The 14681-nt window shown below is 50.0% G+C and overlaps 1 protein-coding gene across 1 annotated transcript in view; it reads left to right on the forward strand.

Moving 5' to 3' along the window:
• The window catches only part of GRIK3 (glutamate ionotropic receptor kainate type subunit 3), a 114436-nt gene that overhangs the window by 59512 nt on the left and 40243 nt on the right, over positions 1 to 14681 (forward strand). Inside the window, exons 2-5 of the mRNA XM_038160935.1 lie at positions 6271 to 6447; positions 7212 to 7469; positions 9369 to 9550; positions 13496 to 13549. Coding sequence (XP_038016863.1) covers positions 6271 to 6447; positions 7212 to 7469; positions 9369 to 9550; positions 13496 to 13549 — 671 coding nt within the window. The remainder of the gene's footprint in view (positions 1 to 6270; positions 6448 to 7211; positions 7470 to 9368; positions 9551 to 13495; positions 13550 to 14681) is intronic.

Genomic DNA, 14681 nt, shown 5'->3' on the forward strand with positions numbered 1-14681 from the left:
TGGGAGCAGCTCAGGGACAGGCTGGTGCCTTTTTGATGTACACAAAAGAGACGCAGAGCGAAGGCAGGCAGCGTGTGAGCGCGAGCGATCCAGACACACCGGCTCTGAGGTTAATCCCCTCCCCACATTCCAGGCAGATCCTGCTCCTGGGTTTTTAGCAATCAGCATCCAGAGCAAGGAGCTCCCGTGGGCAGGGCCAGCTCAGCCCTGAGCCGCCAGGCCCTGCGCGGGGGCTCTCTTGCGTGATGCGTGTTGATGAAGCCTGAAATTGCTTTGGATCCGTGGCTGTGCTGCATCACATTAAGCAGTGCCACGCTGAAGTGACAGGGCCAGTGCATGATCAGCAGCAGTTGAAGGGGACAGGGACTCAGATCCTGCCGCTCTGTCAAAACCCAGAACCCACTGACAGACCGCGGGAATTATTTTCAGCTCCTTCCCAGAAGGTTTGTCTCAATCCGTTCACAAGTTGTGCTCGCTGCCTTGGCGTGGAGCAGCTCCGTGGTCCTGCTGCAGGGCACATCCCAGGACGCTGCCTCTGACACACGGGGCTGGATGGGAGCCTGTGGAGGGCTGGGCCAGGGATCCACTGCCCCTCTCTGGCAGCAAGGGCTCCCCAGGAGTAATAAGGGTTCTGGAAAGGTGTGAGCCCCCAGTGCTCCTGGCACTGCTTTTCTCACTCCTCAGTTTATAGGGTGGGATTGTTTCTGTTTGGGGCCCAGCTGGCATCCACAGCAGACCTGGGGGCTCTGCTCTGTGCTGGGCTGAGCACAGGACCAGCTCCTTGGAGCACACTCCTGGAGCATTTCACTGTAGCAGCTCCTTGGAGCACACTCCTGGAGCATTTCACTGTAGCAGCTCCTCGGGAGAAGGTGCAAGGAGAGATTTCTTGTGAATAAATCTGTCATTGCTTTCCCTTTTTGTTTTGCTGATGTTTATTGCCTTCTGGATTTCCCTGCTCTCTCTGCATCCTTATTATTGTACCTGAGACTGCCACAGTCCCCCAGGATAGGCAGGCTCTGGGAGGTGAAGCTCCATTCCCAGCCACAACCTTGTGCTCCAGGGAACTTTCTTTCACTTCCCAGCAGTGTTATCTCATTTCTCTATATAATGCTGCTGTATAAACAGCAGCTCTCAGGGGACCTGGGCCATGACAGTGAGATTCTCCCCACTGGATTTGTCAGCCAAGCAGCAGTGTCACGTTCTCCAAGCCTTCCCAGGGAGGCAGCTCTGTGAGGAAGACTCTCCATAGGTTCTCCACTTTCTGCCTCAGGGAGCAGCATCCAGCTGGAAAAGGCACTAAATTTTGTGTACCTGTCCTCACTGGCCCATTTGCTAATACTGTCCCCAAAACAGAGTGATTTGTCCTCAGAAGAGGGCAAATTCAATGCCTCAGAAGGCAACAGCAAAAACATTTTATAACCCCAGAGGAAAAAAAACCACTTAAAACACAGCTCTGGGCATGGAAGGGCTGTGAGAGGGAAGGGGAGCTCCCCTGTCCCTGAGGAGCTCTGCCAGCTCCATCCTCGGTAAGAGCTGTCTCAAACCAGGTATTTCTTCCCGGATGTCACATGGAAAGAGGCTGTCAGAGCTGTCTAAATGTGTGAACAACACTGTCAGCGGGGGAGAGAAAAGTGTTATCAGAAATAGTTGTTCTTCAAAGCTAAATAACTCCGTGATTTATAAGGAGTAGAAGATAAGAGATCACACCACACGCTGAGGGCTGCTGGAATTTTCTTTCTGAGAATGAAAGCTGTTTGTTTTGGTGAAAAGCAAAAGAGGGGAGAAATACAAACCTAAAATACTTTCACTTTCTTGACTTAGCTCTTGACAAAGCTAAAAATAACTGCACTGGCACTGAGCCCATGCAGCCATGTCGGGATCACTGGAGCAGTGGAGGAGGGTTCCCAGCACATTGTCCAGGGGTCATTGGCCATTCCCAAGGTTTCCCAGCACCATTCCTGGGGACAGAAGAATGCAGTGCAGTTTTGCTGGATGCAGACAGACCTGGGCCTGTTCTGATTGCCATCAGCGGGACTTTAGGTGTTCTGTGGGATCCAGGTTTTTCCCCAAAGAGAGGCTCAAGTTCTGCTGCTCCAAGTGAGAGCCTCTGTGGTTTTCAGCCAAACTTCCCCTTGTGCCAGGCCAGGCTCCTTCTGCCTGCCCAGCCCCACTACGGCTCCTCTGGTCTAGACCCTAAGGGAGTTTCAGGCACTTGCTCTGGAATCTCATTTCAGATTTTGAAAACTCCTCACCTTAGCAGTGATGTCGAGGTCATGAAATAAAATAACATAAAACAGTCAGACGTGAAGCTGATTGTAATTAGTGTGTTTTCCCATACGCTGGCTGACATTCTCCAGGGAGCAATTAGTCTGCTTTAAGAGTAAAAGACAACTGAATAATTATTTAACCTGCCTGGGATTGATTTTAAAATCCAAGAAGTCAGATATAATAATGGATTACTTCATCAAAAAAGATGTAAAATAAGTGATAAGGGTTGAAAGCCTTCATCAACAGCTCGTGTGAGGCATCTCCTACAAGGCTGACTCCCACTCCTAGATCCCACTGCACCAAAGGCCCCCCAAACATGGCATAAAAAGCTTTCCAGAGAAAAATATCTATGCAAACAAAGTCAACTTGAACTGATAAACTTCAGCGTGTGTTGAACAGCACCTGGTGCTGCACTGGGGAGTCCTCGGGCTCTATTGACTGGTCAAGGAGCAGCACACATAAATCAGGCAGCAGATCCTCTCATGAACCTCAGGAGGGTGTCACAAAGCATGACAGACCTTGCCACAGCCATCTTTTATCTCTCTGCCAAGCCACGGGAGGGGAAGAAAGAAGGAATGAGAAGCTGAGACCTGCACAGAGAGGAAAGAGTGGGAAAGGCCACGAGCCCCACAGAGCATCCAATGATCTCCAAGACATGGGAACTAGCTTCCAAAATAGGTTTAGAGAGGGACAGTGGCACTAAAGGAGCTCCAGTCTAACTCTTTTGGGTGGGATTTGTCAATTTGAGGTGCATAAAAGTGGAGATTTTCATTGTGAGCTTTTCACAGCCATTGACTCTCATCTCTGAGAGTGAAGCCAGGTGAGGTTTCTGCCCAAGGCCCATGTGGGATCAGCTTGAGCTGCCCACAGCTGTCCAGCAGCAGATTGCCCAGCCCTGCTCCTTCATCTCTCCTGCTGAGGCTTGCAGGGGACCCCTGGGGTCCCCCCAGCCTGGCTGTCATCCAGCTGATGTCCCATCCCTCGTGCTCTCAATGCCACGAGCTGAGCGTCTCCATTTTGCTCAAATGGAAGAACTGCAACAATTATTTTCATAATTAGCTGGCTTTGCAAATTAATGCCAGTTATGCTGTGTAATCATGATGAAGATTATGCATTAATCAGCTGTTTCAAGGCAGTTATTAGGCTCTTTAAATAATGATGGGAGCGAACGTCTCTGAAGGAGCGGCGCGCAGCCAAGAGGGATGTGAGGATCCAGAGGGGTGTGCCACGCACAGATCTGACATCAGGTGCTCCCAGTCTCCCCAGTTTCTGAGCAAACACCAGGCTGGGGCATGCTGAGGCTGCCCTCAGCACCTCAGCAGCTGTGGGAGATTCCCAATGTGCCAGGGTACGCCCAGTATTCCCAGAGTGTGGTTTTTGTGAGGTTTCTGGGATGAGGGAAGAGATGAATTTGTGTTCTCAGAAGGTTGATTTATTATTTGATGATATATATTATATTAAAAGAATGTCTACTAAAACTGTACTGAAGAATAGAGAAAGGGATACATCAGAAGGTTTAACATGAATGAATAATAAAAACCTGTGACTCTTGCTAGAGTCCTGACACAGCTGATGGTGATTGGTCATTAAGTAAAAACAATTCACGTGTTTAGCTAAACATTCTCCAAATCACATTGCAAAGCACCAAAACAGGGAGAAGCTGGGGCTTCTCAGCTGCCCAAGAGAAATATCCTGGCAAATGGATTTTTCAGAAAATATCACAGTGACACCAGAGTACTCCCAGTATTCCCAGAGTACTCCCAGCACCATCAGGTGCTCCCCAGTTTCTGAGCAAACACCAGGCTGGGGCATGCTGTGGCTGCCCTCAGCACCTCAGGGAGATTCCCAATGTCCCAGAGTATTCCTGGTGTGCTCCCAGCAATGGGAAATGCACAGAAACACATCCCTGCTGCCTGTCAGCTCTCTCATTGCCTGGCCCTGAGCTCAAGGTGCTGGGTGGCTGCACAGAAAATTCTTTCCTGCCAAAAGCCTGTTATATCCAGCTGGATGTCTGGAGGGAATTTATTTAGGATCAAACACCAATAATCCACATTCCCAGCCCTTCTGCATTCTCTCATAGTAAGACATGCTCCAAAGCAACTTTGAAAGTGCTGGGCTGGGAGAAAGGCTAATGCCAGCTAGTGGATAATCAATGTAACATTTACCAGTTATCACTTCAGGACAATGCTAGCAAACAAAAAAGTCCCTGGCTGAACAGTCTGGACAGTGAAGCTTTGAACAGAGAGATGGGGTGAATCTCACACTCACTTTAGTTTTGTTTATTGCATCTGATTTAATATTGTAGATGAACTTTCTTTTGCCCTAAGAAATTTAAATTGAGCTGCCAGCATATGCAAACTTTGATGTGGATGAATAATTTTTTTTGCACCAGTCAAAACCCAAATGTTTTGGCGTAATTGAGTGAGAATGAGGCACGTGGACAATTCTGCTACACTCCTGCCTACGCTGCTCAGCGCTCTGGATTGAAAACCTGCCCATGAGTGACTGGCTGAAAATCACGTGAGACTGAAATGACACTCCAGAATGAGCATTCAGCCTCTTTTTTCTTTATTCTTCTGCCTATTACCAAAATTAGCACTGAGTTCAGTGTTTTTTTCCTAGCAAAGACATGCAGGAAACAGCTCAAACTTTTTTTATGTCTATGAATGTAAATTAATTCCCACACTCACTTCACAACTGGGGACAGGATGCGCAAAGACTGCAGAGGAAGAGGAGGAAAGGGACTTGCCATGATCAAGGGGAGCAGAAAGTCAGAGCCCTTTTGCAAGTCCTTCTGCTTCCTCGCTGAGAACATCTCCAGCCATCACTCCTGTGCTTCACCCAGTCCATGGCTCTGGTCACACTCCTGGGGGGACACCCAGAGCATGGCCATCAGCCGAGCTGTCAGCTTGGCTCTGGCCAAACTGGAACTCCTGGCCAGCAGCAAACTGCCACAAAGCTATAGAAAATGTGCTCAGACTGCTGGAGAAGGATTCATGGCACTGCCTGAAAGCCAGCAGGGCTGAGCAGACATCTGCTGTCTACAAGAAAACATTTGAGGACTATCTTAAATTGAAGAGGAAGGTTTTTCCTTCTGCTAATGAACCTGAGACCATCTGTTACCAATTGTACTCGCTTATTTTGCTCATCCATTAATTATTTTGGCTTACTTTTGAATAAGATAGAGCAAGGTTTGTGTCTTTCTGTGGTTCTGTGGGGAGCTCAGGGTGGCTCCTGCATCTCAGAGACAAGGACACATCATTACGTAACCCATGCCTGCACCAAGTCTCTCCAATTAGAGTGGCTGTCAGTGGGAACTGAGGACAAGACTCACAGACACAGAGCCAAGAAACCCAGCGATGCTGTGACATGAGCTTGTTGCCCTTGGGGAGGTGTAATGGCATTAACAACTTTTGAACACAGCAAAGCTGCATCCGAGATGTGCATTACTGAGCAGAGGAGCTGTAGGGTAGGCAAATCCAGAAGTCTCTGCTGGTCTGAATTAAAAACTTGGAGGACTAAACATGAGGGACAGTAAAAAAGGAGAAGGGGACTGAAAATGGCACTGAAAATAGCCAGCAGCAGCACTGCCCTGCCTGTCTCCTGTGCAAGGACCAGGTGGCTGATGAGGCAGGAGGGTTTCAAGAGGAGGGCAGTGCCAGTTTTGTACCCAGTAACTCCTCAGAGCACAGACCATGGGCAATAAGCCTGTCCACTTCCCATGGTCTGGTCCTAAAGTTTTATGGGAAGCCACTTATCTGACTCATAAAAATATTCCAAGACTTTAAACCACCTGTTACTGCCCCACAAAGCTGCCACCTTGAACATTCTCATAGACCAGGATATTAGAAAAACCCAAGTCTTCACATCTTCATTTCAGTGCAGGACAGGTCCTCAAGCAAGCCCAGCTCCACCCGCAAACACTCCAAGAGTTTTCTCATCCTTGCTGCATAAATTTGTGAAAGAAGCTGTGGCTCAGAGGTGGATTTTTTTGTCTTGCAGGAGGAATCTTTGAGTACGCAGATGGCCCCAACACGCAGGTGATGAGTGCTGAGGAACAAGCCTTCCGATTCTCCGCCAACATCATTAACAGGAACAGAACTTTGCTGCCCAACACAACCCTAACCTATGACATCCAGAGGATACACTTCCACGACAGCTTTGAAGCAACTAAGAAAGGTAAGAGCAGAGCAAACTTCTGAGCAGCTTTGTGGCCATTTATTCAGCAGAAGAAAGGTCTGGTTTCCAGACCAGCAGCTTGTTCTGTCCTGCTCTCACCAGTGATCTGGATGAGAGCTCCTGCTGGAGCTGACCTTCCAGAGGCATTCTAATACAAGGGGAACAACTACCTTTTTTGCCTCTGAAACCTCAGAAAACTCCTTTCAGCGTTTGCTCTAATCCTGAGCAAAGGTCTGGAGGCCATGCCTGTGTTTGTGTCGCTGCATCCCTGGCAGTGTTCACATCCATCACATGGATGTTCTGTTCTCTTAATAACAGTCACTTTTGATTACTGGATAACAGCAGCACACTTGAATTGCTGAAGGGGAGGGACTGCACAGCAAAGGCTTCGAGCTGGTGACCTGAGGGCTTGTGGAGTTTGATTCTGGCTGGAGAGAAAGGAAACCTGCTGCCTGAGCTGGCAGCTATTGGAGGGACACCAGCAGGAGGGAGCTATCTGCTCCCAGCCAGCCCAGTGACCCCCTGTCCCTTTTCAGATGGTTTTGAGGAGGAGGCTCCCTCAGAGGAGCTTGGCACTCCTCTGTGCCTCTACCCACCAGTCTATACCCACCCGGCATAGCTCATCCTCTATCTGTGCCCAATCACTGCTGTAATTACCCAATATCAGTGCTGGGTCAGTGCCCACAAGTGTCTGGGCTGTGCCCATGGCTGCCCCATGCTTAGTCCCTCCAGGCTTTGCTGACATCCATGCCTTCCCCCTCCAGCCTGTGACCAGCTCGCTCTGGGGGTCGTTGCAATATTTGGACCTTCCCAAGGCTCCTGCACCAATGCTGTCCAGTCTATCTGCAACGCCCTGGAAGTGCCCCACATCCAGCTCCGATGGAAGCATCACCCTTTGGATAACAAGGACACTTTCTATGTCAACCTGTATCCTGACTATGCTTCCCTGAGCCATGCCATCCTGGACCTGGTGCAGTACCTGAAATGGAGGTCAGCCACCGTGGTGTACGACGACAGCACAGGTGGGTAGAGGAGATTCCTCCTCAGAGAAGGAATCCTGGAGATTTCCTGTCCTGGGTCTCTCTGGGAGCTTTTCCAATGAGCCCTCTTGAGAGCCAAATGATGCCCCGTGCAGTGATGGGTTCCCAGGAGTTCTAGACAGTGCTGTGGGAGGCCCTGGGAGCTGTCTAAGCATTTCATTCACTAAGCTCTCAGCAAGGGGGCCGTGAGCTGGCACAGGGTCCTGGAGGGGTTCATTGGCATGGGGTGACCATCTCAGCCTGGCTCTTTTGGCACTGTGGTGCCCCTCTGCAACAGAAAAGCCCCTGTCCACAGCTGCCATGGAGGGAGCAATTCCCAGCTAAAACCAAAAGCAGTTCTGGAAAGTGTTTTTGTTTTCTGGATCATTCTGTAACACAGAGCTGGCAAAGTTCTTCATGTAAGGAAAGCTGTTGACGGTTAAACAAAGCAAAGTGCTGCACAGCTCTAGATACAGACCCCCCAAAAAAACAAAAGCCACATTGGATAGCCTGTCCAACCTAATTTCACTAAACCAAATGGTTTCTTTAGGGGAGGGCTGATGAGAACACAGTTTGACATTCCTGTTTTGCAAATGTGGGTCACAGTATGTTCCCTTCGTGGCGTATTCTAATGTGTTTCTTCTGTGCAGAGGGACACGCTTCTCTCTTCCCCCTTGCAATAGGCATCTGCTGAAATTCTCCTTGCAACCTCAGATTCCAATAATTCCTGCTCAGCTGCATCGACCATGGCTCTTTGCCTTGTGCAGGAAACAGAAATGAATTCTGAGGGTAGTAGGAAGTTACGAGTTGTGATTAAGTGACCGTTACGATCTACGCGACTCATAAATCCAAGTGCATATTCATTTCTTCTTTTTGCTGCTGTGCATGGTAAATATGCAGATTTTAATTTGTTGTGCAGCTGATTATCACATCCTGTCCTTTCTCAAGGGCACATCTGCTTAAGGAAATTTTTTTGTGATCCCAGAGGTGTCTGAGGTTAGGACCAACCTGCTGTTCTCCCCTTCCTACCCAGTGCAGGGAGCCCATACAGATCTACTGGCTGCCGTGGTGGCAGGGAACCACCAGGAAAAGCCAGACTGGCCTAGAACAGCTCCTCTGGGGTCCATGGCTGATGTGTGGCACCTTGGCTTTGATTTGGCAATGGCCATTTGAAGGAGGGATGGATGGATGGATGGATGATGGATGGATGATGGATGGATGGATGGATGGATGATGGATGGATGATGGATGGATGATGGATGGATGGATGGATGGATGGATGGATGATGGATGGATGGATGGATGGATGGATGGATGGATGGATGGATGATGGATGGATGATGGATGGATGGATGGATGGATGGATGGATGGATGGATGATGGATGGATGGATGGATGGATGGATGGATGGATGGATGGATGATGGATGATGGATGGATGATGGATGATGGATGGATGGATGATGGATGGATGGATGGATGGATGGATGGATGGATGATGGATGGATGGATGGATGGATGATGGATGGATGGATGGATGGATGATGGATGATGGATGGATGGATGATGGATGGATGGATGGATGGATGGATGGATGGATGGATGATGGATGGATGGATGGATGGATGCATGGATGCATGGATGATGGATGGATGGATGCATGGATGGATGGATGGATGGATGATGGATGGATGATGGATGGATGGATGCATGGATGGATGGATGGATGGATGATGGATGGATGATGGATGGATGGATGCATGGATGGATGGATGGATGGATGATGGATGTCAGCCCTGATCCCATTCCATGGGGAGCAGGAGAAGCACTGAGCTGCTGTGGCCCAGTAGTGGGGAAGGCAGACCTGTAACGCTGTGGGTTTGTCTCTGTGTGACACCTGAAGGCCTGATACGGCTGCAGGAGCTCATCATGGCCCCGTCCCGCTACAACATCCGCCTGAAGATCCGCCAGCTCCCGCTGGACACCGACGACGCCCGGCCGCTGCTCAAGGAGATGAAGCGGGGCCGGGAATTCCGCATCATCTTCGACTGCAGCCACCTGATGGCAGCTCAGATCCTCAAGCAGGTGAGCAGGGGGCCAGCAGGACAGCAAAGTGCCTGCCCAGGAGCCCATGGGTGTGGGGTGGCCGTGATGAAGAGTGGCCCCACCCCAGGGTGCAGCTTTCCCTTGGGCCACAATCCACAGCCACACTAAAAGCTGCAGCGTGTCCATTCTCCAAGGACATGGCTGGATTTCTACAGAAAATGGTGTTTTCACTGAAAAACTGTACCAAAAAGTGGCTGTGGGTGAGAACAAACAAATGTTACAGGAGGAGAAGGGGCTGTGCTGAATGCAGCGCCAGGCCCAGGTTGGTGCTGGGCAATTCCATGGCTCTCCCTGCAGCTGCACAGCCCCAGCCTCCTTCCCTCTTCCCCCTTCTCCCTCCATCCAGACTGGCTGTTCCAGCTAGGCCCAGCCAGGAGGGATTGCATCCTCTGTCCCTTCCCCAGCAGTGTCTGCAATTCTTGGACTTTAAGCCAGATGTCAGTGATTTTCCATTCATTTGGGCTCCCTCCTTTCCTCCTCCACAAGTTCCTCCACTGAATTCTTGCTGCTCACCCCAGCTTCTCCTCATTCCCGAGTGCTTTTGGGTTTCAGGGTCAATATGAGGCAGAGGAAAAGGCTCTCACAGAGATGCTAAAAACCAGCTGGTGGAAGTGCTGCTCCTATCAGCCCAGCAGAACACCACCACACAGATTAAATAAATCCCCGAAGGGATGAGAAAGCAAGCACAAGGCAAGAGCCTTCTCCTGCAGCCTGCTTGATGCAAAAGGAAGAGAAGTGCTCAGAGAACTTGGAGAGCCTGGGAGGGAGTATTATGGGAAGCAATAGAAGGGGCTCATTGTCTCCTGCCAGTTATTTTCCCGTGCTGGTTGTGTTTGGTGCTGCTCACTTATTATGCAGTTTATTATAGTTTATTGTGCCATCTGCTCAGCTCATCACCACTGGTGCAGAGTGAGGAAGATGGAGGAGAGGGGGGACTAGGGGAGACAAGTCTCTCTAAGTCCTTCTGGCCGGGTTTGTGTGTGTGTCGGGGTTTTGTCAGGACCTGAAGCCATGGATTTCAGCTTAGCAAAAAAAGACAGTGTATTTTTACTCAGGGAGATACTGATGTGTTTTCAGAGTCTGGGGAGTTGCACAAACCCAAACCACAGCCTGACTGCTCTCTGCATGCCTGGCCACTCGGGTGTGTAACATCAGGCAGGTTCAGAGCAGTGCACCACGACCTGCAGGTCACCCGCATCTGCTGAAGACTGGGAGGTGTAGAAACCTCATCTTTTCCTCACTTTTCTACCTGTAGCAAGAAATGCATGCCTAGAGGTGCCACTTTCATTTGTGAAACAGCCCTTTTCCACTGAACGTACGAGCTAGGCAAAGCCATCTCCTGGAGGAGGGGAGGCTGCTTCCCTTCACAGCAGCAGAAGAACAATGCACAGAACAAATAATGGACTGCAAAAAAAAAAAAAAATCCAGGGAGGAAGGCTCAGGATTCTGTTTATGCCAGAATCTGTAATATTCATATTTTATTGCTATTATGTGCCTTTTGTAACATTTTGATCACGACACCAGTCAGCTCTGCAGACATTTGGCTGGACAGAGTCCCTGGAGTCTCTTGGCCAGGCTGCCACCCCCATGGATGGCAACAAGGTTCTCACAAGACCCTTGCTAAAATTTCCACTCCATGACACTGAATTTCATTGCACATCTTCAGAAAAGAGAGAAGGTTTGAGCACCTGCAGCCTGTGCTGGCTGAGCAGCTCTGATTGAGCAGTGCACACCCCATCGTGCCAGTCAAGATGTTGCTCCCCAGGGATTCAAGGTTCCATGCTCCCACAGCACAGCATGGATCATCCAGGCAGGTTTTTTAAACTGGAGTAGTAAAAACCACCAAGGATTCCATGAGTAACACCACATGAGCCAGCACAACTGTACAGATGAGACTGTCACCTACTGCTCCAGCCTAGGTCCCTTGGAGTGACCACACACCAAACCATCCATTATTTTACCCTCTTGGAAAACAAATAATTGCAGAAACCTATCAAAGAGTGAGTCCTGCTTGTGAGGCTTTCCTGTTCTACCCCAGGAAAGAACCATCCTTCCCCAGTTTTGGTCCCTTGTTGTCACTCCAGGTCTGTTCCCAGGCTGTGCCGAGCAGCCTCTGTGCTCCACAGGGCACAGCTGTGCCTGTCAGCTCTGACAGAGCTCCTGCTCTCATCCTGGCCACTGCCTGTGGCTTATCCACCAGGATGATCATTTATTCATTTCCCCACAAACCCAGATGCATCCTGCCCCAGGCTGCCAGTGCTGGGAAGCTGGAGCTTCCTTCTGACAGCGGGTCTGGGCTCCTCAGCTATGGCCAGAGTGATCCAGCTGTAGAACATGAACTGGCATCTCATTACTTGCTCCAGATTGGCTCCTCATCACTAACTGATGCTTCCCACACCGAGGTGCCATTCCCTGCTTCAGCTCTTTGAACCAGGGTGTGCAGGAGGGAGAGAGCTGCCCCTGGAGGCACTGACCAGGCAGGGACTGGGGGACAGGATGGTGAATGGCCACAGGGAGAGCCCCCAGACTTTCTAAAAGCTACTTCCAGAGCAGGAAACCTGGGGTGAAATCACACTCTAGAGTCACAATATCTAGGCTTGCAATCCAGATCCTTTCCTTTTCCCTTGTTTTTTTGACATCTCACTTCTTTTCAGACTGTCACTTCCTTCCTCGGAGGTAAATTCCGCCCTAGTAATTTTAGCAAAAAACCAAGGGAAGCAAACATTTCCTGGGGGAACTTGAAGTCACTTTCCCATCAGTGGGGATTTTAAAGTGCTCTTGCATGTGTTCTCTCCAGAAAACATGCTCACACAGTCAGCAGCCCAGCCAAACCCACAGGAATCTTCCTGTCACCAGCCACCAGCTTCAAGGTGACCTTTCTCAGAGACTGAAATGTGCTCCTCCCATGTTGTGAAGGGCCTGGGCATGGTCACCCAGCCAAGGCCCCTTCAGCCTGTGCTTGTCCTCTGAAAGAGTTTCCAGGACAGTCTGTTCTCTCCAGTGCTCAGTTATGCAAATCCCAGCAATCTGCAGGAGCCATCCTGCATGCAGGGGCTGGCAGGGAATCTCAAGCTGTGCTGGCCAAGCGCCCTCAGGACCCTGATCCCCAAAAGCTGAGGGACAGGGGATAGTCCCACTCCCCATCCTTGTGCCTGCACCTTCCCTGACCCACTTCTAAAGCAGGCCCTAAGTCAGGGTCTGGCTGTTGTGCTCAGGAAGGAGGGACTGAGGCAGGAGCTCCATGTACTCGCTGCACAGATGGGACTGAAGGAGGGGATGCAGAGCCCCAGAATTGCCTGTGTCAGAAATCCAAACCCTTTCAGCTGGCTTCTTAGCCACTACATGGATGTGTGACTACAGAACAGGCTGTTTATGGTCAGTCTGCACAGGTTTCTGTGAGGTTGCTCATGGTTTGGTGTTGGAGAAGGAAAGGTGACCCCCTTTCCCACAGCTGTGCCAACAGAGCCTGTGGCCCTGGAGGATCCTGCACCCATGAGAGAAGTGCCCCCGTGCCCTGGCACAGCCAGGGACACCCAGTGTCACCCAGAAATGCCACCAGCCCTCATGGGAGCTGCACACTGAGGCTTTGCCACGGTTCCAGAATGGTTTGAGGACCACAGCTCTGCTCAGCTCAGCTTGAGCATGTGCCTCTTGCTGATGAGCCTGGCTTAACTGCTCCATGGCCTCAATCCTGAATCCAAACCCAGTGTTTCCAGTTTCTTAACTGCTCCATGGCCTCAATCCTGAATCCAAACTTGGTGTTTCCAGTTTCTTAATTGCTCCATGGCCTCAGTCCTGAATCCAAACCTGGTGTTTCTGGGTGTCTCCTGCCACATTTACCTAGGAGCTCTGGGTTTTATGTTGCATGGCTGTTGTTTTGTTCTTGTACCCCTTTACTAACCCCTTTTCCCTCCTCTCCTTAAGGCTATGGCAATGGGGATGATGACAGAGTATTACCACTTCATCTTCACCACTCTGGTAAAGTATCTGGCTGTGCACACACCTTGTACTCACTGATGGGGGTGGGATGTGAGGAAACACAGAAAACAACCTGCACACACTGATGGGGTGGGATGTGAGGAAACACAGAGAACAACCTGCACACACCGATGGGGGTGGGATGTGAGGGGCAGCTGGAGGGGGAGGGTGGGATGGGTGTCTGATCCTGGTGTGCACTGCTGTGGGGTGGGAAATTCGAGGAAAAGGGAGACCTGGGACCCTGCCAGGAGGAGAGGGCAGGGCTGGACCTGGCTGCAGGTCAGGGTCAGACCCCAGTGGCCTGGCTCTAACTCCTCTGCTCTGCAGCACTGCCTGAGAGCTGTCAGTCCCTGGGTTCTGGTTTTATTTTCCCTCCCAGTCACTTTGATTTCAGTGTAGCTCCCCACACAGTGACAATGAGCACAGGGAGAGTGCAAGGCTGCAGCTCCCACCCAGGATCTGGTGGGACCCTGATTCAGCAGGAGCTGGAGATGAGCACCCAGGACCCCTCTGGAGCCAGGAGCAGCCCTGCTGTGGTCCAGGCTTTAGCCCTGCAGGTTTATTTTGCAGGAGGGGAGCTCAGTCTGACATTAACTCCCCTCTGTTAAACACGGGCCAGTTCTCTCTGACTCTGGGAGGCATTTGGCTTTCCTGGCAGGGTCACTTTTGTCTCCATTTAAGATGCTATTGTCTAGTCTACTGTTGAATTTTGTGTGATTTTGAAAATCCAATTTATCTTTTTGCCTTTAGGAAAGAAACAGACTAAACTAACCCTTAAAAACTACAAAATTTATTTTTCAAATGCAAAAGACATTTTAATTACCCCTGCTGCCATTATCTATTCCAGGCAGCTTTAAGCATTTCCCAGATAACCTCCTATTAATCAGCCCCAGCTGAGCCTGGAGTACATTTCATGTGTAGGTACAGCCTGGAGGTGGGAAAAGAGGAATTATAATAAATTAATAGATAAGCAATCACAATTAATGCCACTTTCCTGAAATAACAGTTATATCATGGGAAAGATATTTTAATCTGTCATTCCTTAAGGCAATGTTTTCCTAGCTTGCAATGCCTGTGCTTCAGCTTCCCCAGTACGAGACCCATGGGGTGCTAATGAATTAGTCTATTATGT

Source organism: Motacilla alba, chromosome 23 (assembly GCF_015832195.1).
Source record: "Motacilla alba alba isolate MOTALB_02 chromosome 23, Motacilla_alba_V1.0_pri, whole genome shotgun sequence".
Taxonomy (NCBI): Eukaryota; Metazoa; Chordata; class Aves; order Passeriformes; family Motacillidae; genus Motacilla; species Motacilla alba.